General features: G+C 32.4%; 1 protein-coding gene across 2 annotated transcripts in view; it reads left to right on the forward strand.

Moving 5' to 3' along the window:
* The window catches only part of Trhde (thyrotropin releasing hormone degrading enzyme), a 411539-nt gene that overhangs the window by 305324 nt on the left and 78325 nt on the right, over positions 1-27890 (forward strand). For both annotated transcript variants that reach the window (XM_004845026.3, XM_087192438.1), the window contains exons 10-12: positions 9221-9309; positions 15448-15581; positions 15685-15740. In XM_004845026.3, coding sequence (XP_004845083.1) covers positions 9221-9309; positions 15448-15581; positions 15685-15740 — 279 coding nt within the window. The remainder of the gene's footprint in view (positions 1-9220; positions 9310-15447; positions 15582-15684; positions 15741-27890) is intronic.

A 27890-nucleotide genomic window follows, 5' to 3' on the forward strand; every position in this document is an offset into this window, starting at 1 on the left:
TCCTCCAATGAGGGTGGTTGACTCCTTTGTCAAAGATGAGGTGGCTGAATATGTCTGAAGTTGTTCCTGCATCTTCTAATCCATTCCACTGATCCTCAGGTCTGTTTCTTTGCCAGTACCATGCTGTTTTTTTTTTTAAATCACAGTAGCTTTGTAGTATAGTTTCAACTTGGGGATTGTGATACCCCCAGCCATGTCTCTGTTGCCTAGAATTGCTTTTTCTATTCTAGGTCTCTTCTTGTTACAAATGAATTTTTGGATTGCTTTTTATGGTTCTGTGAAGAATATTGTTGAGATTTCAATCGGTATTGCATTAAATCTATATAGCAGTTTTGGAAATATGGTCATTTTCATATATTGGTTCTTCTTGCCCAGGAACAGGGGATGGGTTTCCATTTTCTTATATCCTCTTTGATCTATTTTTTCAGAGTGATGTAGTTTTCAAAGTAGAGGTCTTTTGCTTCCTTCATTAGATTGATTCCTAGATATTTCATTTTTTGGATGCTATTGTGAAAGGGATTGTTTCCCTAATTTCTCTCTCAGTGAGTCTGTTATTTGTGTACAAGAAGGCTGTTGATTTTTGAGTGTTGACCTTGTATCCAGCTACTCCACTAAATCTGTCAATTAAGACTGGAAGTCTTTTGGCAGAGTGTTTTGGGTCTTCTATGTAGAGTATCATATCGTCAGCAAATCATGACAGTTTAACTTCTTCCTTTCCTATCTTTATTCATTTCTTTCTATTTTCTAATTGCTGTAGCTAATGTTTCCAAAACTATATTGAACAGGAGTGGTGAGAGTGGACATCCTTGTCTTGTTCCTGACTTTAGCATGAAACTTTTCAGTTTTTGACAATTTAGTATGATGTTAGCTGTTTGTTTTTCATAGATAGCCTTAATCATGTTGAGATAAAGACCTTCTATTCCAATTTTCTGTAGGGTTTTTATCATGAATGGGTGTTGGATTTTGTTGAATGCTTTTTCTGCATCTGTTGAGATGACCATATAGTTTTTGTCCTTGAATCTGTTAAAATAGTGTATTACATTTATTGATTTATGTATATTGAACCATCCGTGCATCTCTGGGATAAATCCGACTTGGTCAAGGTGGATGATCTTCTTGATAACCCTCTGTGTTTTGTTTGCCAGTATCTTGTTGAGGATTTTTGCATCTATGTTCATTAGGGAGATTGGCCTGTAGTTCTCTTTTTGGGTTGGGTCTTTCAATTGTTTTGGAATCAAAGTGAGACTTGCTTCCAGGAATGAATTTGGAAGTATTGCTTCTCTTTCAATTTCATTGAAGAGTTTAAAGAGCAGTATCAATAGTTCTTCTCTAAATGTCTTATAGAATTCAGCAGTGAAGCCATCCCCACCTGGGCTTTTCTTTGTTGGTAAATATTTTATTACATTTTCAATTTCACTCATTGTAATTGGGGTGTTTAGAATTTCTATATCTTCTTCATTTAACTTTGGCAATTCATATGTATCTAGGAATCTGCCCATTTCTTCTGTGTTTTCCATTTTATTGGAGTAGAGGTTCTCAAAGTAGGTATTGATGACCCTCTGGATTTCTGTTGGGTCTGTTGTGACTTCACCTTTTTCATTATTAATTGCATGTATTTGTGCCTTTTCTTTCCTTTTTTTTATAAGGCTGGCTAAAGGTTTATCAATTTTATTTATTCTTTTGAAAAAACCAACTCTTTGATTCATTGATTTTTTTGTATCATTCTCTTAGTCTCCATTGTATTGATTTCTGCTCTGATCTTTATAATTTCCTCTCTTGTATGAGCTTTGGGTTTGTCTTGCTCTTATTTTTCTAGGAGCTTGAGGTTCAGCATTAGTTTGTTTATTTAAGCTCTCTCTGTTTTCCTAGTATGGGTATTCACTTCTATGAATTTCCCTCATAGGATTGCTTTCATTGTGTCCCATAGATTCCTGTATGTTTTATTGGCACTATCGTTAAATTGTAGAAACTGTCCAATTTCTTATTTAATTTCCTCTGTGATCTATTGGTTGTTCAGGAGAGTGTTGTTCCAGGTGTTTGTGGAGTTCTTGCAGTTCCTTATGCTATTGATCTCCAAATTATTGTGCTATATGTCTAATAATATACAGAGGATAACTTCAATACCTTTGCATTTACTTAGACATGTTCTATGAGGTAGCCTGTAGTCTATTTTGGAGAATGAACTGTGTGCAGCTGAAAAGAATGTATATTCTGATTTTGTGGGGTGAAACACTCTGTAGTCATTTATTAAGCCCATTTGTTCAAAAGCTTGGTTCAATTCTAGTATTTTGTTGTTGATTTTTTTGTCTAGATGATCTGACTATTTGTGACAGTGGGTTATTGAGTTCCCCCCTACAATTGTATTAGTAGTTATTTGATTTTTCATGTCCATTAATATTTGTTTTGTATAATGTGGTTGTTAATGTATGGTGCATGTACATTTATGATTGTCATCTCTTCCTCTTGGATTGTTCCCTTTATGAGGATGTAGTGACCTTCTTTGTCTCTCTTAATTAGTTTTGGTTTGAAATATATTTTGTCTACAAATAAGATTGCTATCCCTGCTTTTTTCTGGGTTCCTGTCATATGGAGAATTGTTTTTCATCCTTTTACTTTCAGTCTATGAATTTTTTTTTGAATTAGGTGTTTTTCTTGTATACAGCAAAATGTTGGATTTTGCTTCTTAATCCAGTCTGCCAGTTCATTTCTTTTGATTGATGAATTGAGGCCATTAACATTGAAGGTTATACTTGATACATATTGACTCATCCTTGTCATGATATTTTACTGTTGTTGGCTTTTTTATTTTTTATTTTTCCCCATTTCCCCTTAGTTTCTTGCCTTGGCTGATGGCTTTGCTCTGTTGGGCCTCATCGAGTTGTTACCTTCATTGTCTTTTTCTAGGATATTGTTTAGAATTGTTTGGAGTGCTGGTTTGGTGTTCATGAAATTTGTCAGGTATTCTTTGTCATGGAAGTATCTAATTTCCCCATCAATTTTGAAAGATAATTTTTCAGGATACAACAGTCTAAGTTGGAGGTTATTTTCTTTTAGGGCTTGAAATACTTCACTCCAGGCTCTCCTTGACTTGAGGGTTTTTGTTGAGAAGTCTGCTGTGATTCTGATGGGCTTTCCTTTGTATGTGATTTGTTTCTTTTCTCTAACTGCTTGTTGGATTTTGTTCTTCTGTTGGATTTCTGGGATCTTGACTATTATATGTCTAGGTGTAGATTTTTTGATTGTGGCTAGTTGGAGTTCTATATGCTTCACTTATCTGTGTGTCCAATTCTCTACCTCTGTCTGGGAAATTTTCTACTATTACTTCTGTGAACATTTTTGTTATGTCCTTTGGACTTTCTCCTGCTTTTTCATGGACTCCTATCAGTCTTATGTTGTTCTTCTTTGCCTCATCTAGCAGCTGCTGGATTGATTTCTCATAATCCCTTTCTATAATTAAGAAATCTCTGTTTTCATGGTCACTAACTGCAATCATGTCTTCTGTATATGATATTCTGTCTTCATGTTGGCTCGATCTGTTGTGAATACTTTCAGTGGAGTTTTTAATCTCCTGGATATCTGTTTGAATCTGTTTCATGGATTACATTTCTTTCCTATGTTGGATGTTCATGGTTTCCATTTCTTTCCTCCATGGCTTACATTAAGGTCCTGAGCTCATCTATTTTTCTATCTGTTTCTTTTCTAGAGTCTCTAATCATGTCTTTCATTCTGCTCACAATCTCTGTAGCTATCTGTGAAATTATTTGTTTTGAATTTTTCTAGAGCCTCATTCGTCTGTTTTGTTACTTTCTGTGCTATCAGTTCAGGGTGTCCTTGTGTTTGATTATCAGATTTTCCCACTTCATTTCCTCCATAATTTGCCTTTGGTGAACTGGAAATCTGGGTTGGTGCCTTGCTTAGGTGTCTTCTCATTTCTAATTTTGTTGTTGGTGCTGTTTTTGGTTTAATCTTGGGCTGATACTTCAATATTGCTTATTGTGATTATCTTTATTATTTGTTTTTAGAGTCCTTATAGAGTGATTGCTTCTCAGCGATATCTTCCAGGTATAGCTAACTTTTTTAGGCTTTGAGTCTCTAATGACCCTTAGACACTCTGGTTTTCAGTATACCAGGAAGGACAACTTATTAGATCAATCACACCTTATCCCAAGTGACACAGTCAGCATCAACAATAGCATCAAACACAGATTAGAAAATTACAGCTTGTGGTAGCCATTAATCTGTCACCTTTAACCAAGTGAGCTAGATCAAAATCAAAGGCCACCCCAAAATGTGTTTGTAGTAAATGAACTCTTCATTATAGCAAATATTCCCTTCAGGATAAGGATTTAGAAGGGGTTGGGAAAAGAGGGATAGAAAGACAGAAGGAGAGGAAAAGGTGAGAAATGAGGCTAGAAGCCACAGGAAGATCATGCAAATTGTGGGAAACTGTTGAAGGCAGGATGAAAAGACAGAGCAAAACAACAGTGATGAGATCAGAACAGACTAACAGCAATAGGGAAGCTAGAAACTGTATTCACCTTCCTATAAGAATAGTGACAGTCAAGAGAAGTACAGAGAGAGAAACAGTTCGAAATGGGACAGGAAAAGGAACATAGAAGGAGAGAAATGCAGAACGAGAAGGGAGAGAGAGGGAGAAAAAAATATATATATATAAATAGAGAAGGGCCTCCCTCAGGATATGTCTCTGCTGCTCTGCTGTCCTGGTAGACAATGTGGGCAGCAGTGTGGAGGTCTAAGTTGATTAGTTTCAGCAAACCAGCTGTAGTCTACTGAGATTCAGGCTGATTTCTGGCTGCAAGGCCCATGTTGAGTTCCCTGACCTCCTGCAGAATTGAGCTCCACAAGGCTCTACTGCAGGTTCCAGCTGTCCTTCCCCCTAAGTGAGTTCGGGTTTTTATGGGAGGTGCTAATCCCACCAATTTACCAACCATGGTGGTCCAGTGTGCCTTTATTGCAGAGAATTTCTTTACTTTCCAAGAGGGGTTCGATTTCCATTGAGGATCCTCAGAGAGGCCCTCTTTGTTGTTCACTTCTGCTCTATCTTCTGGGGCTCATAACCATGGCCTTTATGGCCCTCTGATGCCTCTGCCATGTGGATTCAGATACTGTGTATGGAGTGCTCCTGCAGGGCACAGCCCTTGCAATGGTTCCAGCTCTCAGCAATAGAGTTTTAGTTAAAAAATGTAGTATTCCAATTTTATATTATTGATCATTTAATTTACTGTGACATTCTAGTCAAGGCTTCATTACTACAGTCATTCTAACTGGCCTTTTAATATAGCCTTTTTGGTGGTTTTTATTTTTTATTTTTTGGTGTTGGGGATCGAACTCAGAACCTTACACTTTCAAGGCATCCAGCTAAATTCCCGTCCCTAATTTGGCCTTTTAAAGGCTAATATTGTTTTACACAATACACAGGGCTGATGTAGGAAAACCTACTACCTATCTGTACCAAAAATCTTGTAAAATGTGGAAATGCTCTGAGCCAAGATAATAACTTCTTTGTCTTTATCTTTCTAGGGTATTCAAGAACACCACTATGCCTAGAACATTTTAGTATATCTAGTAATTATATTGTTCATTTGTAATAATTGTATTGCAGCATAAAGAAAGGATCTTTATATAAATAATAATAGCATAAAGTTAGGTGATGTGTAGCAGTCTAAAATGTGTGTTAGACTTTTTGTACTTGGGAAGCTTGGAATTTGGCCTTTTTCTTTATAAAGTTAGTGTATTGCAATGTTCCATGTCCACTCACACATTGAGGAGCTTTGGAGAGTTTTGTACACAAAAAACATTTACCTCCATAGTGATACTTTCTTTCTCTTATTCACCCAATGGCAGCAATCTCCAAACAGTTTTTCACAAAATCTGTGCTGTCTTCATTAATATTTATACCATGTTCAACTCCTCCACCTCTTCTTATTTACAAAGACTTTGTTTCCATTTTTTCCTTTTCTCATATTTTTTCCTTTTCCTTCCCCTCCCACTTTCCCTTCCTCTTTAGACCTTTTCTTCCTAGTTCACATTATTACACATTTGGATCCTTATTTACACTTTCAGTTTCTTACACAGAGAAACTATTTGGTATTTACACATGTGTGTCCTATTATTTCACTTAAGAGTATGGCTTCAGTGTGCATCCATTTAGCTATGAATGACTCTAGTTTCTCATTTTTTATGGCTGAATAGTACTCCATTTTATAAAAAATAACACATCTTCTTTATCCAGTCTCCAGTGAATGGGCAATTGGGGTTGAAGGGAAGACAGGGTAATAGGCAAAAAATAAGAACCAAGGTATATCACGTAAAGGTACAAATTCACAATGATGAATATCATCATATTGTATACCTAAAATGTACCAATAAGCTTAATAAATAAAAAAATTGATACCATATTTTTAAAAATGTTTCTCACACTTTTTACCATGTTAAACCATGTGTCTCTTATTTTCTACTTTAATATAAGCATTTGGAACAAATGTTGCTTTACTATAAAAATCTAAACTACTGATAAAAACAGGGAGTTCTAGAGACTAATGTAGAAAAAAAATCTTGGTCTCTGAAATAGATATTTTAATGCTTAAAATTAGATGACTAAAATTCAAGTTAAGTCAAGTGGGTAGACTATAATTTCATGAATTCTTTTTGCTAGTCTTTTTTGTAAAGCCAAGGCACTACAGTCAGAATTCTTTATAGGTTTCTTCACCCAATTGTGTTTTGTAGTTCCTAGTCTTTTTAGAAGACAAGAAGACAACATAATTACCATGCTTTCTTTTATTTTCAAGTGATATTTTGAACTGACCAAATACAATTGTTTAAAAATTATGAAAATTAATTTATTCAATATCAACAAGTATAACAATTCAGAAATGAATATAAATTTCAGATGTGGTTGGTAACTTGGAGCAGTGGATTTCTTTGTGACCATAAATATTTCTTATATGTGCACACATATATAAAATAAAGTACAGAAAACATTCTTAGGGAAAATATAGAAACTATATTAAGAGTTTTAATAACATATTCCAATGTTTGTATCTCAAAAATTTTAATAGTTAACACTTTTTCTAAATCTGACAATTTATGTGATACAATTTCTGGCATTTAGGGAATTCTCTATATGCACATAGTATTGACTGGAAGTAATATGTGGTTATTTGTATAAGCCTCTTTTCTTGTACTATAGAGAGTTTTTCTAAAGCTCAAATATTGAAATATGCCAATTTTATCTTAATCTCTAGTTATTTAGAAGAATATAACTCAAATACAATTTTATGTTTGTATTAGGTTCAAATTGCATTTCACCACATCTTTTGAACATGCTACATTAAAAAAACATACTTATCCTTGAAGATTTTAAAATATTCTCAATTATATATATTTCTTACTCTTCAACTAATGCTTATTTGTCTGCACAATTTAGTCTACCCAACTCAGTGTGGAAGATATATAATAAAAATTCAAGTTCATAATATTAATCTTTGTATTATCTACAACTTGGTCCCATTAATTTTATTTTAATCTATGTCCATTTAGTCACTTTCAACAATAATTTATTAAATGACTCCCATTTCTATGCTTTTCTAAATGAGCCTGTAATTACCTTGAAAATCAGACTCAGAGGGAGAGGCATTTCTGTTCTGATTATTCTAACTAATTGGAAGAGATTCATTACTTTTAGAGAACAACACTATTAAAGAAATGTATCAACTCTCTGTTTTCTTCACAATATACACAGTATTAGGTATTTGTCACATATTCTCAGTCCTATGTTAGTGATGAAAAGTATTTATTAAAGATTTTACATTGGTATTCGTTCACTAGTATCTAAAGAATCAATACAGATTTGATGACTATGAATTATTTATTATATTAATAAATTATTATGTTGAGTCTATTGTAGTATAGCATAGTGTTCCACAGAGTTGGCATTCAAAAATATTTTTTCATTAAATTTTAAAATTTTAAATCTTAAACGTACTACTTTGGTTTTCCATAGTGAAGATAGCAATTGGTAAAAATTCAGAATTTCTTCCAGTTCTTCACTGAGTCTCTTGTGTCACAGAATTCTGTTTATCATGAATAAATACGTGAAATTATAAGATAATCAGTGGAGTCACCATTGTCTTCCATTCTCAAAAAGACATATCCATTATACTTTATTGCCCTATGGATGATCCTTGAAAAATTTTTAATTAATCACTCACTCACATAGTTACTGAGCTCACACAATATCTGTTCTTGCACTTGTAAAATAAAAAAATACTTTCCCCATACTTTAATTGTTGTCTGCTCTTCTTGATAATTGTACAACAAAAGTTCACATTAGCCCTGCCATGTTCTAAGGAAGGAAACAAAATATAGTCATTAGACTTATTGTACAGTCATCCAGCTCTGGTACTCATTAGAGATAAAGATGATATTATTTCTGGACCCCATTTTTTATTCTATGAAAAGGTAAATGAAAGAAAATTCTTTTCTTCTATGGTTGAGACTCATGATTGACCTTACATGTTTGGTGGATGTTTTAACATTTTGATTTGGATATCCCATTTGAGAAAAAGAGCACTAAATGTGTCCCATAGTATTCTTTGCATTGATCTGGATTTTAGGGACATCTGATTAATTTCATTCTTCTTTGTTGTTTGCTGAATAATTTAGATTTGACATATTAATCTTTCTGTAAAATATGTTAGTAATGTCCCTCATGGCATTACATTAGAAAGTAAATGCATGAAATTACTGAAAATATATCAATATAATATAGAAAAAAGTGGAAAGGAATTATTTTCAGATATTAATCTGAAATATTAATATTAAATAAATATTAGGTAAATATTAATACCTAGTGTGGCTCCTATTTAAAGATTTTGTTTCTTTTTATTTCTATAATACAAATACATTTCTTTTTTTTTGCAAGATAAAATGTTTTGCTGGCAGTTGTATTTTGCACTGAAATTAAAACTTAGAGGCCAAGTCTTGTTGGTGGCAATGAAAGAGTAAACTCGTCTTCTTGATTTATTCTTTACTTGTACAACTGGGATTGATTTATTTATTGGTATTTATTTATTTATTTATTAGTTTTTCTCAAGAAAGTAATGAAATTACACAGAAATTGCCTGGGAAATGTTATGTATTTCTATTATTGTTTTGATATAGCTGTTTTTACACTTAAAGTTCCTCTTTTATTTTGTAGTTATGTGTGGCAGATTCCGTTAACCATTGTGGTAGGAAATAGAAGCCATGTGTCTTCAGAAGCAATTATTTGGGTGTCTAACAAATCAGGTAAAATATATATTCTACCCTGAGGAACAATTTTCTTTCAGATAATTGCTTTGCAACTTAACCTCTGCTTTCAGCTATTGTAAAATGTGAATAAAGACAAATTATAAAGAGAAAATAAAAGAATGATAACATCTACAAAATTAGGTATAGTGTAATATAGTTTCCAATTGGTCTAATTTCAGACTGCCTATGTAATTATTAAATTTATTTTTTCATGATAAAGAGAAAATTCTAAATTAAGTATTTGTAGTACGAATCTTATGATTTTTAATTGTATACTGTTATAATCCCAATTGTAATAAAGGTACAATCATAACTCCCAGTACAACAGTCTTTCAAATACAGAAATAAAACTCATTTTTATTCCCATTTTTATACTATTTGTTCTTTTGCCAGGCTGTCTCTTAGAAGGATATGAAAGGCAATATTCTCCATGGAATTAGATAATTATAGGGCCAGGAGGGAGAGACATATAGAGGTCATCATACCATCTCCTACATAGGGTCAAAGAGGAGCCGAGAGCGATGAGATTCCATGCTCAGTCTAAATATCCTCAGATAAGATAGTGACCTATTTCAGTTCACTGTCAGAAAGCTATTTCTTGAATCCAATCTATATCCTTCATGCTAGGGTGTGAAACAGGTCTGTTTTATTTCTGTTTTCCATTCAGTTGTAGAAAAAGCCAATTATCATCTTTTATGTAAAATTGCTTTTAGATTTAGAGGGTCAATTTTGTCCTTATTTTTCTTGTGCATTTCTCATATACTGTTAATTATTGTTATATCAATTTAAATGACTACAAATCTTATTTTTTAAATAAGGTAAGGTATAAATATTTTTCTTCCCCTCTGTCTTGCTATTACAAGGCAGATTTAAGTGCTCAAAACACATGCGTGCAAATGAAAAAAAGTATTTAGAGAAAAATCTATTTTGGTTTCTAGAATTATAAACAAGTAATTCCAGGTGGATTTTATTTTAACACTTAGTCATCTATTATCAAAATATGTTTTAACTTATATACACTGTAGATGAAACTTGCATATATAATCTAATGATGCATTGAAATACTGTAACATTTATTGGTGTTTTTCTTTTTAAGTAAGTATAGCCTACTCTTTTTATTCCTTGGTTTTAGTATTTATACCATACTTCTGAACTCACACTCACTGTATTATTTTTCTTTGTATTTCTCTTTCCTACTTATGTACTTATTTTATCTATATAATTTTGATGAAATGAAATTTTTATGAAATCGTGAGTTGTTATTGAAATGCCTCAGATATTATTAGACTGAAATCATCCTACCATAGGAGATCGAGGATCATGAGAATGAAGCTTCTGCAAATAAAGTAAAATGTTTTTTCCTGGAAGGTAGAATAGAAATGGGGAAAAGTAGAAGAGTGTAAAGGTACTGATCAAATATCAGGATTAAAGCAACATTTTACTTTTAGAAATTGAGAAAATTTAGTGCAAGTTTGATTTTTGTTGCACGCATTTCCCTGGTCCATTTCCTCTAACTCTGATTATTTCCATGGTATCCTCTTATCCCACATAAAATCAAGAATTGTGTCATGGCTTTCCTTGACCCATCAGCTCTAATTGCTATCTGAAGAATATTTTTGTATCCTTTCATTGTTAACCAGGAATAATAATTATGTATTGGTTTAAACCATATGATTGCCTAAAATATTGCTTATGTGTATACACATAAGCTTTGTGTATTGTTCTAAAAGGTGCTATTTGCACAATCTATGACAGGAATGCCACACTCCCTTACCCAAAAGTTATAGAATGTACAAGCCACATGGTATAATGTAATGTATCATTTCCCATTAATTAAGAGCAGAATCTCTTATTTCATATAAACATTATCACAAGTGAAATGTTGAACCTTTAGGGGGATGCCCATATTAAGTAAATGCCTGTAAAATCTTTGTAAATACAAAAATATGTAAGAAAATTTCCAGAAGAACCTAAAAGAAAGATTACCTGCTTCTTTTGTTTTTTCAATTCCATTTTAATTGTGTTTGTTCTTTTCTGGAAGTATTTCATTTTGATAATTGATAATTATATGTTATCATGTCTCTTTTTGTACAAAATATAGTCAACTAACAATATCAATGAAAATTGTTTTTCATGAAAACATAAAATATTCTGGTCAGTTTTTATCAACATATATAAAGAGAAATTCCACATTTAATTATATTAACAAGATCAATATTTCTTATAATTTCCATCATCAGTAGTGATACAAATTTGATCTCAAGATATATCTAGGCAAAATCATTGGTGCATAATATTAATTTGATTTGAATCATCATATGTTCTTGATAATTCATTTTCTTAAATCACTTTGGATGACTATCTAATTAATTCCAAGGTAAAGCATATGTTGTTGTATACTAAAAATAATTTTAAAACCAATTATTGCTTTTAAAGGAAAATTGAAGGTTTTTTTCATTTTTGCTATGAAAATACCAACAATTCAATGTAGTTATTTATATACTGGATTACTATTTGATTAATGGCAAATTGAGGATAATAAATTTAATGCCAAATATTAGGAAAGATTCACAATAAAAAAACTGATTCTGAAAAGTACACAGACATTAAAATTAACATAATGCTATATTGCTTTCCTCAAACACTGACTCATCTGAGATTCACGAAGTTGAAAGGGACTTCATCCATCTTCTATAAATAAGGAATGAAGGCTTGGGACATAGAGTACCTTTCATTTAGTTTGTTGGAGAGCTGGCTCTAGGAGCTTGATTTCCTCTCCTATATACTCTCCCCTGAATACACAGACACACATCACACATACAGACATATATACAAATGCACATAAGGTGAGATTTTTTGCAGATCAACCAGTTAGTGTCAGTCACTCAACATGATGCTTTGGACAGAGGCATATATTTCTTTATAGCTTCCAGAAGGGATTATCTCAATTGACTTAACAAGATTCTACTGATGGAATCCATATATGTTGTTAACCCTGATTGTGTCTCATATTGTCATCTTTTTAAACAAAAAATTCTAATTTTTCTACGACTAGAAAATATTGGGTAGAAATACTGATTCTGATTTCCCTTATTATTCCAAAAAAAGTATAAAATGCAAAATGTTATAAAATACAAACTACTCTATGCCTTGATATAGTCTGAGTCTTGGGCCATTCTAGATATAAATATATTTTGATTATTATTACCAACACTCAAAATACAATTTCCATATATTTTATTGTGGTACTTATCAAATACCTTACCTCATTAGGCCATTGGAAAAGATCTCTTTAAAATTCATTGCTTGCCATTAGTTAATTTGAAGAACATCTTAGGGATATAATTAACTAGAACTGAAAAGATGTTTGCAAATTTATTACAAAATATTTCAGAGAATAATTTCTCCAAAGATCTTATTTATAACTAAGGTATAAAAGTATTCATGAAAAGTAATAACCTTCAGGTTTTAGTTATAAATTTAATAATTATATACTTAAAACAATAGTAGCCCATTTTTCTCATTTTAGTGAGGTGACATAGTAGCTATAGGGATTATTTTTGTATTTTAATACACATGAATTTTAACTTGACTATATTCTACCTGTAAGTTTTTTAATGGACTAAATTTAATAAACAGAGCTGAGTGTGTCACATGGAGCTTAAATTATGCCAACAACCTAAAATGTGAATAGGAAATTACTTTTTAAAAAATAGATTTAATATTATTGCAATCCATGAACACTTCAGATAGGTAACAATTTAAATCATATGTTCAGTTGTTAAACTTAATGCTTAAACATTGTAACACACGTGAAATGAAAATTATCAAATTTAGTGAATTCAGTCATTTTTATAAAAACTTAATATAGTACTCCATTACTACTAAGCCATAAAAAACGAGAAACTAGAGTCATTTATAGCTAAATGGATGCATATTGAGGCCATACTCTTAAGTGAAATAAATAAGACACACGTGTAAATACCGAATAGTTTCTCTAGTGTGAGAAACTGAGAGTGTAAATAAGGACTAGAAGGATTAATAACTAATAATTGATACTTTAAAATAGGAAAAGGTCCAAAGGGGTAGGGGTGATGGGAGGAGATGGGGAAAGGAAAGAATGGAAAGGAAAAATTATGAGAAAAGAAAAAAAATGGAAACAAAGTCTATGTAAATAGGGAAGGGGGAGAGGGTGAAGGGCGCACAGGTAATGGGGAAAAAATAAGAACCAAGATACATTCTGTACAGGTACAAGCACCCAATGATAAATGTAAATGTATTGTATACCTAAAATGTACCAATAAAAGAATTTAAACAACAACCACAAAAAACAATATACCTAAAGGCAATTAGGGTTACTCAGGAGAAAGAATATTCGGTTTTAACTTTTATTCCCCTGAATTCAGACATGATTAATTACAAAACCTCTTTATGATTTTTTAAAAATTCCATATCTTCTTATTAGTTATTTCTTGTGTCATTGTTATATCTATAAAATTGCTGTTACCTTCTAAATTTCTTAAAGCAATTAATGAATCATCATTAAATTTTGAAAACTATGTATATGTATTTATAAAGCTTTAGAGACTTGCAAAACCAGTTTTCATTTTAGAGAACTATCTAGCATTCTTGCTTAATTTGATTAACCTGTCTGAGCCTTTTTTTTTCTATCCGCTCCAATAGACACAATTTATAAATGTGGCAAAAAGTTGAATTGATACTTGAAACATTAAAGACTAAATTTTTATGTTCAGTGTACTTTTGGGTTTAAGTACATTTTTTTTAGTGCAGATTTTGAAAATGACTAATTTGTAACATTCATCAAGTTAATTAACTCACTCCACTTCAGGCCTAAACAATAAATGATTATTAATATCGACTCAACATTTTTGATGTATAACTTTTTGTTGTGTAGCCTTTACTTGAGAGAGAGAAAGAGGTCGGGAATGGGGGAAGAGAGAGAGAGAAAGAGGGAGGGAAAGAGGAAGGGAGGGAGAGAGAGAGAGGGAAAGAGATGTACATTCAGTCCTTGAGGGAAATACAAGCGAATATTATGTTTCTTCTTTTGGATTCTGATGAGTAAAAATCTTGATAATGGAATAAGAACTAGTGGTGTGGCCAATACTTAGCTTTGAAGCATATGAGTCCTGTAGCAAATTTTATGGTTTGGAATCATTGCAGAAATTAGAATACATCAGTATTTTTTTTATTCCTCCTGCATGTCTGTGTGTGTATGTGTGTGTGTATGTGTGTGCGGGTGTGTGTGAAGTTTAAGTCAACTTTATCTTGTGAAGTCTATGAAGCATGAGTTCTTAAGATCATCAAAAAATAACAAAATTTTGAACCTTGGCTCCGTGGAATCAGTAATAGTAAATTTTACTAGTAAATAGAGTTCTCAGTCTGTACCTTGGTTGAAGGACACACACACACACACACACACACACACACACACAAAAAAAAAACCACATATAATTTTTACTGGCTTCTGTTAATTGAATTCTCTGGTGAACATAGTAAATTACTATTTTCCAAAGTGATTCTAGTAGCAGAATTTATTCTTGCTTCTCTTTCTATCTGGAAATATTAGCGCCTTCAACAAACGAGGTTTCCTTTTTCTAATGTTATTGATGATGCTGCAAAGTCTGTTATTCATTAGTATTCCGAAGAAATCATGAGGAAAAGACAAGCACGAACATTAACTTTCAAGTAATTGAGCTCTATTGTTTTTAATCAATTTCTTGCTGAATACAATAAGCAGAATATGTGCCTAAAATTGTTTTTTTTAATTCAAGTCACATATAGCATACAATATAATTAAAGGCATGAATATTGTGGTAGATTTCTAGGTTATATTTATTTTGAGAAAGAAAATTATGTATAGGTAATGGGGCTTATCAAGAACAAAACATGTTAATTGCATGAAAATAATTAATCGAGATGATAATAAGCAAACAACTAAAAGGTTTTCCAATCATTTCTAGATGCAAGTGATTAAAGAATATGTTTAAAGAATATTTATGAAGGCCTTCTCACTTAATTACTGGTATCATTATATCTGGCATTAATAAAACATACTTCATTCCATTTTAACTCTTAAAACTTAAAATCTATTTACTGTCAAAATGCTGTTTTCAGAGCATCATAGAATAACTTATTTGGACAAAGGAAGCTGGCTTCTCGGGAACATCAATCAAACAGGCTACTTTAGAGTCAACTATGACCTAAGGAATTGGAGATTATTAATAGATCAGTTAATCAGGAACCATGAGGTATACTCTAGATTTGCTCATCAATGATCTGCTTTTATGTCTCAACACCTGTCATTTTAATCCTAAATGATTCCTTTCTTTTCCCTCCTGATTTGCCTCTTAGGTTCTTTCTGTCAGTAACCGTGCAGGTTTGATCGACGATGCCTTCAGCCTAGCCAGGTACGTTTTCCTGTGGATCCATAATAAAAACTTACACTTCTAAGGTGCCCTCATTATGCTAGGTATCATATGGATTTTGAATTTAAGAATTTTTAAAAATAATTTCTATCTCATATTCTTTGTGTTTAGATATGAATTATATTCAGTGTCCCAGACTCTTGATCAATAATAGCCATAGGGTATTTCTGAGACAGGAGAAACTTGATCAATTTCACTGCAAGTTCAATTTAATACTCTGGAGATTAAAAATCTCTTCCCAATTTCTTTAATGAACTTGACAAAATGGCCATTGTGCCATATTTAACTTTTGATAGAAAATACCTTCAAGCATCAGCCATATTTTTCCTGACATATGTCAGTATATCATATTTTAATGTTTTTTGAATGTGATTCATTATGAAAAGCTCATGTGCCAAGAGAAATATTCCACAGGGTAAAACTGTTCTGGACAAAATATATATCAATCTTGCAGCAGAACCTTTTAGTTGTATTAGTTACAGTAATATTTGTGTTACTTTCACAATTTGATTTATGTTAAAAATCTGTTGTTAATTTGAACAGTCATCATATGAAATGATATCATAAACTCAAGCTATTTACTAGACTTTGAAAATAAATAAGTAAAACGAACTCAAGCCTTTTTGATATTATTTAATCTTTCAAATACAGATAGTTTCACTTTTTTTTTTTTTAGTACCAGGGATCGAACTCAAGACCTTGTGCTTGTGAGGCAGGCAGCACCACTGAGCTAAATCCCCAGCCCTAAATAGTTTTACTTTTAATAATCTATTTTTGCACACTAGAGTTTAGACATGGGAATTTCTCTGTACTTACCTGGCTGTCATGATTTACCACATTTTCTACTAAGATAATTGTGTGCAAATACTTAGTTATGTCTGACATGAACACATAACTTATTTTAATTATAGGCATTGTTTCATTCATGGGACCTGAAACTGCTTTTACAGTTTATATATTCAATCAAATCTCAATTCTCTTCCATATGTTAAAAAACATATCACTCCCCATGGCATTCTAATCCATCAAAACTAATAAACTTATATATAGAAGACTTGATAATTATTTTGACAGAAGCAAAGTCAAAGTTTGGGACCAATGAAAGAGATTGTTTTTTGTAGATATTTATAATTCATAGGGGAGAATACACATAGAAAAGAGTAAAAAACAAACCGTTTTTTTCTATTAAAGAAGACAAAACTTTGACATTCACTTTCTTTATTGCCACTAGAGGCCCTAAAACCATTACTATTATGTTTCTTCACTTGGTGAGTGATACTGTTGTCAATCAATCTGATCAGACACATCTTGTTACAGGCACAAATTTGCCTGCTTACTATATGACAAATCTAAGAACAATTTATCAACAAGGAAGTTTCTAGTGGTGGAATTATAACAATTAAATATAGCTGTATAATGAGAATGGGGGTTTACTTCCAGCAAAAATAAGTGAGGACCCTTCCATACCATAGCACCATCTTATTGAGGAAAAATTTAGGAACAAGAGAGGTGGATAGAAGCCTAAGAAAGCGATATGTGGAGTAATTATTAAGATGTAGCTTTTTCTTTGCAGTAAAATATAAAGACATTAAAGAAAGCATGAAGTATGACAGAAAAATTATTTCTACATAGCAGCTTAGAGAGCCCAGAAATATAGAAAGTATGCTTAATGTAATATTGCACTGAGAAAGAAACAGAAAAAAAGAAAGAGATTGAGGACTAAAAGGAAAGGGTTAGAAACTACAACAAAACAGAAGAAATAGTAGTCATCACTAGTGAATAAAATATTTGATAGATCCAGACACTATTCTGTTTCACATATGATACCGCTCTTTCTATCTGTGTGGGTTGGGTCCCAGGACCTCCTGTAGATACCATAATCTGAGGATGCTTGAGACTCTTATATAAAGTGGTGGGCTGGGGATTTAGCTCAGTGGTTCTGCCGCCTGCCTTGCAAACACAAGGTCCCGAGTTCGATCCCTGGTACCAAACAAAACCCTCAAAACCCCCAAAAAACTGTGTTTTCTTATATAAAATGGTATAGTACCTGCACATATTCCCTTGTATACTTTAAATCATCCTTAGATTTTTTATAATGCCTAATACAATCTAAATGTTGTGTGGGTTTTTATAGTGTTGTTTAGAGAATAATGGCAAGAAAATAATTCTAATTTTGGAAGACTTGAAAGCTTGAAATCAGTAATATCATTTTTACACATTTATAAGAAAAATATGCAAATCTTATTGAATATATACTTCCAATTTACTTACTGCTTAGGAGATAATTTTATTATTAGAATGGAAAAATAAATATAAAATTGTTTTTTTTACACAAATAATTTGCATTTATCTTATTTGTATTTCACTGTGTTCCAGCAAATATTTCATAATTTTGCTATTCAGTCTATATCAAACTTCGTTCAATTTCTTGAATATGTCAGGCACTGTTGCTGTTCATGGCCATGGCACTGCACAGAGAGGAAAGTCCCTTATATCTGTATATTTCATCTCTCCAGTGCCCTCAAAAAGTGCTTCTTGGCTTCTTTAAAAATAACAAGTAGCCAGACATGGTGGCACATTCCTGTAATCCCAGTGGGCTTGGAGGCTGAAGCTAGTGGATTTCAAGTTTGAGCCAGGCTGGGCAACTTAGTGATTCAGTGAGATCCTACTTAAAATAAAAAATAAAAATGCCTGTTAATGTAGTTCAGTGTGAAGGTACTGGTTTCAATCTTGGAAACAACAAAATGCAAATAAATGCAGTAAAAATAAAAAATAATGAGAAAAATGAATATTTATTAAAACTCATGCACGAGGTACTGAGCTGAGGCTATTGTTAATTATCTCCTTTAATGTTTATAAACACGTGGAGAGACTATGGTTACTATTTCCAATTTATAACAGGGACATGGAGAGTAAGGGTGTTTCTCCATTTAATTCAGTTGTGCATGTGGGGGATGGCAGGGAGGGAGTCAGACCAAAGCGTGGCACACCAGAGTCCCCAACTTCAAATCAAAACGAGTTTGCCATTACATGAAATTTCTTTTCATCCTGTCCTCTTTTTCTGGCCAGAATATTACCATTCATTTAAAAAGAAAAAATATGTTATTTCATTTTCCCTCCTCCTCCTCATGTGTGGTTCCAGTAAAGGTAAGGTGGTGTTCCGTGGGTCATTGTTACAGCAAGTGTTACCTGACTGTACCACCACTTACTTTTCTGGGTTCCTAATGGCTCTTGCATGATCTGGTTGGCTGTACTTTGCCTACATCCTTTCATATGGGATGTGTCAATATATGTTTGTTACAGAATTAACAGTATGAATTGATAATTAATTGTTGAATTATCAATGTATCAAATTATAACCTTTCATGCCATTATTTTTGTGCAATCAAGAAGCCATCATCTTGCATTCTTTTAAAATTGTTTTTAAATACATGAAAAATAAGAGTACACTATAATAGTAAAATATTAAAACAAAGAAAAACAATGTCAAATCCTTTTTGATTCCCTCCATTCTCTGCCAGTACTTCACCACTTTACAGTTAACATTTTTAATATTTGTTATGTATCAATCCAGTTATTTTTCTGTATTCTTCCATTCTTCCATACAATTTAGGTTTTGTTAAAAAAAACATGAACAGAAATGCATTCTGTTCATTGTTTCTTGTTTTTTAATAATAATCATCCTGGAGTCATCTTCTACTGTGCATATGCATATTATATAGGGTTGATGGAATCTGGGCTTCAAGAATATAGGATTTTAAATGAATATTAGAAATCATGCCAAAAAGCCTGTTCAATTTAACCTACCATCAATCATACATGAGGTTGTCCATTTTTTTCCTGTCTTCTATTATAATGAATAGTATAAGTATTTTAGATTTTGACAATATTATAATCAAAGTAATTTTTGGAAGTTGTTCACTGCTGGTTAAAATAAGTTGTGCAACTGTTATAGTTTGGATCTGGACTGTTCCCTGAAGGCTCATGTGTTGAAGACTTGGTCCCAAGGAGATGGTGCTATTAGGAGGGAATGGAAGTGTTAGGAAGTGGTTCTGGTTGAAGGAAGCAGAACATTAGAGGCATACTTTGAAAGTGTGTTGGGACCTTGGTCCCTTCCTCTTTCTCTCTGCTTCCTGGCCACCATGAGATGAAAGGCTCGCTGTCCCACATGCTCTCTGCCATCAGGTTCTGCCATGTCACAGGCTCAGAATTATGCAGTAAGTAGCAGTGGACCTCTAAAACCATGAAACAAAAGACATTTTTTTCCTTCTAAATTGATATTCTGAGGTATTTTGTCACAGCAACAGAAAACTGACTAACACAGCAATCTTTTGTGTACATTTTCTATTTCTGTTTTCTGTGAATTGACACTTGCTTTAAAAAAGAAACATAAAAACATAATAGAAAAATAGACAAGTATTTTTCCTACTTTTTGTGTTTTAGAGACATTAAGGTATTAATCCTTTTGGTAGCAACAATTTTGCAATACTTTATCACAATATTATGCCAATTTTTCACTTTGTGGTATATTTCATCATTTAAAAGCTTTTCATTTATGTGTCAAGTAATTCCTTTTATAACTTTCTGGTTCTTTTTGGTTCATCCTGTTCTTAATCAAAATATTGTCAATGTAAGTTTTAGAATTCATTTGACAAATTCCATTTAAAAATATTGCAACAGTTATGACTGGGTAAGCATTACATTTATAAATCAATTTGTAGAGTATTAACATCTTTGCATATTTGAACTTTGCAGTAATAGAACATATTATTTCTCTCCATTTGTTCAGGTCCCTAAGTCAAGCCCTATGATTTTATGTGTATGAGTTCGGGTAATATGTTATTTCTTCGTTTTAGAAAGTATATGATGCTGTACTAAGTGGCATTCTTTCCACACTCACGTATTCTGATTTAGATTGCTTATGCATAAAAAATCAATTAATCCAATACCTTGCGAGTTATGTTGTGTGATGACTTATTCTTTGAAATCAGTGACTAAAATGCCTAGATATTTTTGTTATTGAGTATTTGTGCTTGATTTTGGTTTTGCTTTTGATAGAACATTGTTCACTTGAGGGGTATAAAAATGAATGAACTGTACCCCTTCTTTCTGGGAACCCGCAATGTAGTGGAGATGATTCATAGTAGGTAATTAGGGAAGGTAAGGGTATAAGTGCTAGGAATAAAATACCATGAAAGCATGAAAGACTAAATTATTAATTTGTCTGGAAAGAATACGGAAAACAACATGTAAGAAGTGACATTAGGAAAGTGAAAGTTTACTATAGAATCATCAAAGAATTTTTTAAGTTAGGAGAAAAAGACCAGAAAAATATACAAATTAAAAAATATACTTTTGGCAGGAGGACTGTTACAGTAGCAGTGATTCATGGTGACAATTGAGTGAAGAAGGAACTTGACATTTCTCAAGAGTAGAGTTGATGGTTCTTAGATAAGATAAACTTTTCACTGAAATTATATATTAGTGTAGTATGTGATTGAAACTGGAAATCCAGAAAAATTGCAAGTGGAAATATATTCATTGAATTGGATATTTAATGCTATTGGCATGCTCTAAGTGCAATTTAAACAATCTATAGATTGCAAGATTATGGAGTTAAGTAGCACTTTATCAAATTCATTAAAAATACATGAAAATTATTGGAAAATGTGCACATATTCAAAAGACTTCCATAGATAAATCATTATCATCACCATCATTTTTGCCCTGAAACACTCTTATATTGATTGTTTTACTTAGTCTCTAGTATCCTGGAAATTCAATTATTCAGACTACCTGTCAATTTATTGTGTCATAACATTGTAATTTACTTTTTAGCCTATATAACATACTTTTAAAATTACTATAATAAGCTATCCTGTAACAAATTCAATTATTTGCAAAGCATTAACAAAGGCAATTTCTTACAATTTATTTTGCAAACTTTGTTAAGGTATAATGATAGCTGTTATTTCTTGTAGTGTGTTAGTGTTTTATTAAAAAGCACAGGAAGCCATATATGGAAATTATATTTACCACTCTTAGAAGTTCATAGTATTGCTGAACAGTAAACAGTAGTATATAATATGTATGAATACATAAGTTAAATTAATAAACATACTTTGATTGACTTTCACAGCTTTGAAAATCTGAGATATATTTTAAAAACTATAAATTCAGTACAATAGCTATTGGTAATATAATCCCTCATGAAAAATAAAATTATAAAAACATTTCAAAACTTTGACTTACCCTTTATTTTTCCATTTCTGTGCTCTGGTTTGCTAACAGTATTGTTAAAATAACCTTAACAATATTTGCAAGCTGTGTGATAATAATCTACTCCCACACAATCATTATTAGTCTTTTCTGTCTTCTTCATGACTCTTCTGTAGCTTATTTAAGGTTTTTCTTGTAAAACATGTGTTGATCATTTCTTGTTGCAGAAAATAGTAGAATGCGGTACTTAAAAGGGACTGTACCCTGAACCTGGCTAGATGAGAAGCTGCTATTTCTACTTTGATTTCTGGTCATTTAAGTGTGCAATGCATGTAGTAACATTTCATAAATGGAACTAAGAAGGAATGACTTAGAGACCCTTTTTTAAAAATGCCTTGGGAGGCTAGACTTTCCGTCCTGGTTCTCCCACTCTGTTATGGTACTTGTTTCTTTTTTTACCATATAATCTCACTGTTAACATTTTTCTTAGTTATTTCTTATAATGGAATCATGAGTTATTAATAATAGTAAACCATTGATTCCAATGTATACTTTACTGTACTCACTGGACAGAGAGAGGAGGATGATTCTTCAGCTGTTTGTGTTAGACTCATTTCGGAGAAGTGTCCATGTATGATTATGCTTTTAGTTATTGTTTTGTTAAACTACCAGAATGTGTGTACAAAAGAATTAAAATTAAACATTTATGAAGTCCTGAAGGTGATAAAACTGTTTATTATAAACTAAGATTTATATGTTTCCAATTTTCTTCCATAGACCAAAAGCAATTAAAGTTTGCTCACACTTACTGCTTTCAACCTTTCTAGCAGTGTGCGTTGTTCTGTACTACAGCAGTGACTTACAGTGAGTCCTTCCAGGAATTTCATGGCCATCCCCAAAAGATCTCATTTCTCACATCCCTGAGGCTGGGATTCTAATTATCTATTTGTCATCAGTGGCAAATGCACATCTTGAGACATACAAAAAATGTCACCTTGAAGTTCTCTCATATAATTTTCTGCATGCATTTATTTAAAAATGCATATCTAAAAGGCCTCTAAATTGGTCTTAGTTTTTGCAATCCTTTGCCCCACATAAATGTTAAAAATAGTCTGAAAATATTTTCAGGGCATTTCCCTGTAACAAGCCAGGAGTAGTCAGCTTTCTTTCTATTATAAACCAGTAAAAACCTACAGTGTATTTCTGGATTTTCAAGCTCCACTGTTCCTGCAGGCATATGCTGGTTTGCTCAAGGTTAGAGGCTGAGTTAATATGTTCCTTTGAGTTGTCTTTAGAAATCTTTTCAGGGTGGAGTCACAGATGTTGTCCTTGGGGTGAGGATTTACGGGAGGCTACTATACCAACTTCTTAGAGGAATTAAGGGCAGGCCTATAGCTCTTGAGTGTGGCAAACTTTCTTAGAGACTTTTAAATTGTGCTGCGTTAAATCAAAAGCGAAATAGTAACCTCTTGGTGCCAAATTTGTGTTTCAGTTCTTTAGAAGAAAATGTTTTAATATTAATGTCTAATGCCTGAAAGTTCTGAGTAGAAAGTTAAAGAGAAGTACTTTGACATCATTTGGTTGTTTGATCCATTTTCATAACAAACAACCTTTCCTCCTGAGTTACAAATCCAGGTGATGTTTGTAGGTTATACAAATTTGCATTTAACCATTCTTTTAGTGAGAATAGATAGTGTAAATTTCCAAATGCACGTAGAAATTTGAATGTCTACTTGTTTTTTTTAGCATCTCACATCTTAAAAATAATTTTATAACTGCCATTGTGATTATATGCTCTCTGGTCATGAAGAATGTGAATTGTGATTTTTTTTTATGCTCTAAGTGTTTTGAAACCTAAGCCTGAGATTTCATATGAATTTGCTCAGAATTTCCCAAGAATTTGAAATACCTATTCATAATTTATTTAATCTGATCCCTTCCCAAACTGTACATTTATATCACTAACTTTACATGAATAGATATGTAAGGTGTACTTTAACACAAAAACCTGAATATTCCCTTTACCTTAGATTCCTGGGTGGGAATAATTTTATCTCACTGTTTCTCTTTTCATGAATTTGAGTTATTCATTCTGCTGCTTGCTAGACATATTTTTCCTACTCGGGCGTAATGCTTCTTTGAGCAACCAAATCACTTGGGATATTTGATTTAAAATTGTATATTCCTTGGGATACCTGACAGTCCACACTCTATTAAGCATTTTATGTAATTCTGATATACATATCAATCTGAAAGCTGTAGTAATCATGACCTCCTTTGGGTCCTAGAGTATAAGCTGGTCAGTCAACAATCAGAACATCAGTAAATCAGTTGTATTTTAAAATATTTTTAATTTTCATTGTTTAATGTTATCATTTCAGGTCTTCAAACTGATAGCTTAAGCAAAACTCATCATATGGATACCTTAGAAATTTTCCCAAACATGGAAATATAGTGGAGGGTTCTTATATAATTAAGAGGCACCCCTTTGTTCCAGTGAACAGACTGGCACATGTCAACCAAACACATGATTCTAAAGTGTTCAGTAGTGTGCCCGACTGGAAGACATGACATTTTCTTGTAAGGGAACCTGACTTCTAAGCCTAGAGTAACCTGCAAGGGTCTTCACTATGCAAGCAGGTAGTCCCAACCTAGCTACATGTAGTAAGTATTAAGAGAAGAAAAAATGACATTTTAAAATTTTGTGGCTATGCTGTTTTATTAGTATACTTCATTTTACTATAATGAAATACTTGAAGTAATTAATATAAAAGAGAAAAGGTTTTTGAAACTCAAATTTATCTTGCAAATTCTCATTTAGCCATGAAGTTCAAGTCCAACATCTATTAATTTGGGCCTCTTGCAAGGGTAGTACTTTAGAGCAGGAGCATTTGTCAGAACAGTTGCTCACATCACAAGTTAGAAAGCAGAGAGACACTAAAATACCCAACTAGGGTCTTAAAATCTTCTTCAAGTATATGAACCCAGTGACCGAAGAACCTCTCACTGGACCACACTTATAAATATTCATAACCACCTACCAGTAGTGCTACCTGGAGACCACGGGTTAGCACATAGACCTTTGAGGAAACACTGTCCACATTCAAACTATAGCAGCTGTGATAATTGAGGAACTTTTAAAGATGAAAGAGAAAAATAATAGATTACTTCAGAAAGGATTAATTTTGAATAGCCAATGTAAAAGGAGAAGCAAATTATGATGATTCAGAAACCTGAAATTTCAACACAGTTTGTTAGTTTCTTCCAGAATAGTCAAAACTCCTAAGATTTTACTGGACTGATTTTTTAAATTTTTTGATAGGTGTGTATTAATGGCAAACCATGAGTGCCTTTTGCTGTCCACCCAGATGCATCAACATTTAATTGTGTCAACCTTCCTTGGATTTCCTGAACATTTAGAGGATGATCTTTAATGTTCTCTACTTTCACATACTATCTAAGAATTCACATCATATTTTAAAATTATATAAATCTTTTTTTCCACAGTACTTTCTTGAAATGGATGGGATGCATTATTTTCTTTCACATTAGTCCTAGAGAATCATAACTGTTTGGTGATAGGAAGTGGAATTAGCCCATGAAGTAGTCTATTCTTGTCACTCTGAGTCTCCTTTTAAAAAAAAGGAAAGAAAATAAAATCTTCATTATGGAATCTTTGAGCTTCATTTTTTAGGGTATTATTTAACTCGTACTTTTCTTCAAAGGCAAAAATGTGATGGTTAAGAAACACCTAAGAGATTAGTAAAGCACATTGCTCTATTTACCTATGAATGTGCTTCCAGAGATGAAGGTGGGCAACACCAGCCTGGGGATAGGGTCAGGATAGAACAAAAGTAGAAATAGGAGGGAGCCCACCAGTGCAGTCTCTTTGTCTTGATCTCTCATGCTTTCCTTTCTTCCTCTCCCTCCCCCTTATCACCCTCATTCCACAAAAGGTGAGCTGCTTTGCTCCATCATGTTTCCTGCCATGATGTCCTGCCTCAGTAATAGCCCAGAAAAAATGGAGTCAAGTAACCATAGATTGAAACTACTGAAACTATGAGCAAAAATAAACCTTTTCTACAAGTTTTTATTCTCAGGCATTTTGTCACAGCAATGGAATGCTGATGAACACAGAAAGTATTTTGAGATTTTTCTTTGGTTTGGATATGCCAGAACTCTGTGGATGATTAATGTGTGTTTGATATATTAGATAATAAGTACAACTATAATTGGCCTATTACAGAATAAATAAGAAGCCAAAAAAACCCCAATTGTAATCAACCACAATAATATTAGATTAAAAATAAGAGTATATTATCTCTGTATACTCCTAATAAGCATATAGCCAAAATAAAGTCTAGTTAGAAAACTTTTTCCATTTGTCACAATTCATGGTACCCACCTTGAGGGAAGACTTGACTCTTCCTCATTCCTGCTACTTAATAGACTACTGTCATTTGTATAAACCTACACATGACCCATCTGTCTCCTGGGAATAAGGGTCATGATTATTGCTTGGATCTACTTAGCTAGTTTGGGATTATAGCCTCTAAAAGTATTTTGGTTTTGGTTTATTTTGTTTTTGAATTTTAAAAAAGAGTGTGTTAATTTCTTTGTGTTCTAGAAATTCATTCCTGCCATTTCTTTCTTATTTGCCTTGCATTTTGATGCCTAACCAGACTGTTTAATTTGAAATCTCTTCTTAATTAGTAAGAACTTTGGCTCCCATGATAGAATTGGAATTCTCACTCTATAAATTACTAACAGTTTGACTAGGAGTCTTTGTGAGGATTAAATGAGATCACATATGTATTGACCTAGCATAACAAATTAGTGGACCTCAGTCAATATTTTTTTCTGTTCTGTTCCTTTCCTATCTTCATGGCACATAAAATATCCCAGAATAACTAGAAATCATAGTTATTTCCTGTATATTGTCTTGCAGTTCACCACATTCATTGATTTTCTTATGCATAGACCTTCTTACTAGGCTGTCTTAAACCATATGTTACCACACATCCTACTCCCAACAGTAACAGGATATGGAACATGGCTAAAACATGTGTTTTTATATCTTCCAGAGGATGGTAACTACTTTCTTTTTGATTGATGGTCTGATAGGGACCCAGACAAAACGGGGCATGCTAGTCTCCCAGAGAAGAAAATGAAAGTTTTGAGGTAGATCTAATCCATGGAATAATTAAACTGAATTTTTTAGAATTTTGACCAGTCAATGTAAAAGTCTTATTTTTTCTGAATTTTTTAATCAACATTGATTCTCAAGGAGATATATATATATATATATATAAATATATAAATATATATATATATATATATATAATTTTTTTCAATGCTGAGGATAGAACTCAAGGCCTTGTAGATGCTAGGCAAGCACTTCATTACAGATCTACATCCCTAGCCACTCTTTTTTATTATGATAAATTAAATTATAAAGCTATCTTTAAAATGAGGAATATATGAATATGTACATATAGTACTAATATTGAATATTTTATATATGTACTAATGTAGATTTTTATTAGGGTAATTACTTATTACTTTTAATTGTCATGTATTTTTCTCACCTCTTCACAGAGACCCAGAGGGGTTTTTCTCATAAAAATCTTTCTTAGCAAACATACATAATCAGCCAGTGGAAAAAAAAGGTTTTTTTCCCCCAAACTCATCAAATCTATTTTTTTACCTCATCTTTTATCTACCTAAGGTAGAAACACTTCCTTAAAAAATAAATTAGAATAAAGATATCAGAAAAATAAATATTTTACATTATTTTCTACTTGCCATAAAAATATAGATGATTCCACTTTTAAATATGAAGAGTTGAATGTCTGGGGAAGAGTGGAAAGGAAAGGAAATTTAGTTTCAAGGTTTTGTGCAATTAAAACAAAC

This window comes from Heterocephalus glaber, unplaced genomic scaffold, assembly GCF_053883595.1.
Source record: "Heterocephalus glaber isolate CG9 unplaced genomic scaffold, H.glaber_assembly_v1.0 deba00001571, whole genome shotgun sequence".
Classification (NCBI taxonomy): domain Eukaryota; kingdom Metazoa; phylum Chordata; class Mammalia; order Rodentia; family Bathyergidae; genus Heterocephalus; species Heterocephalus glaber.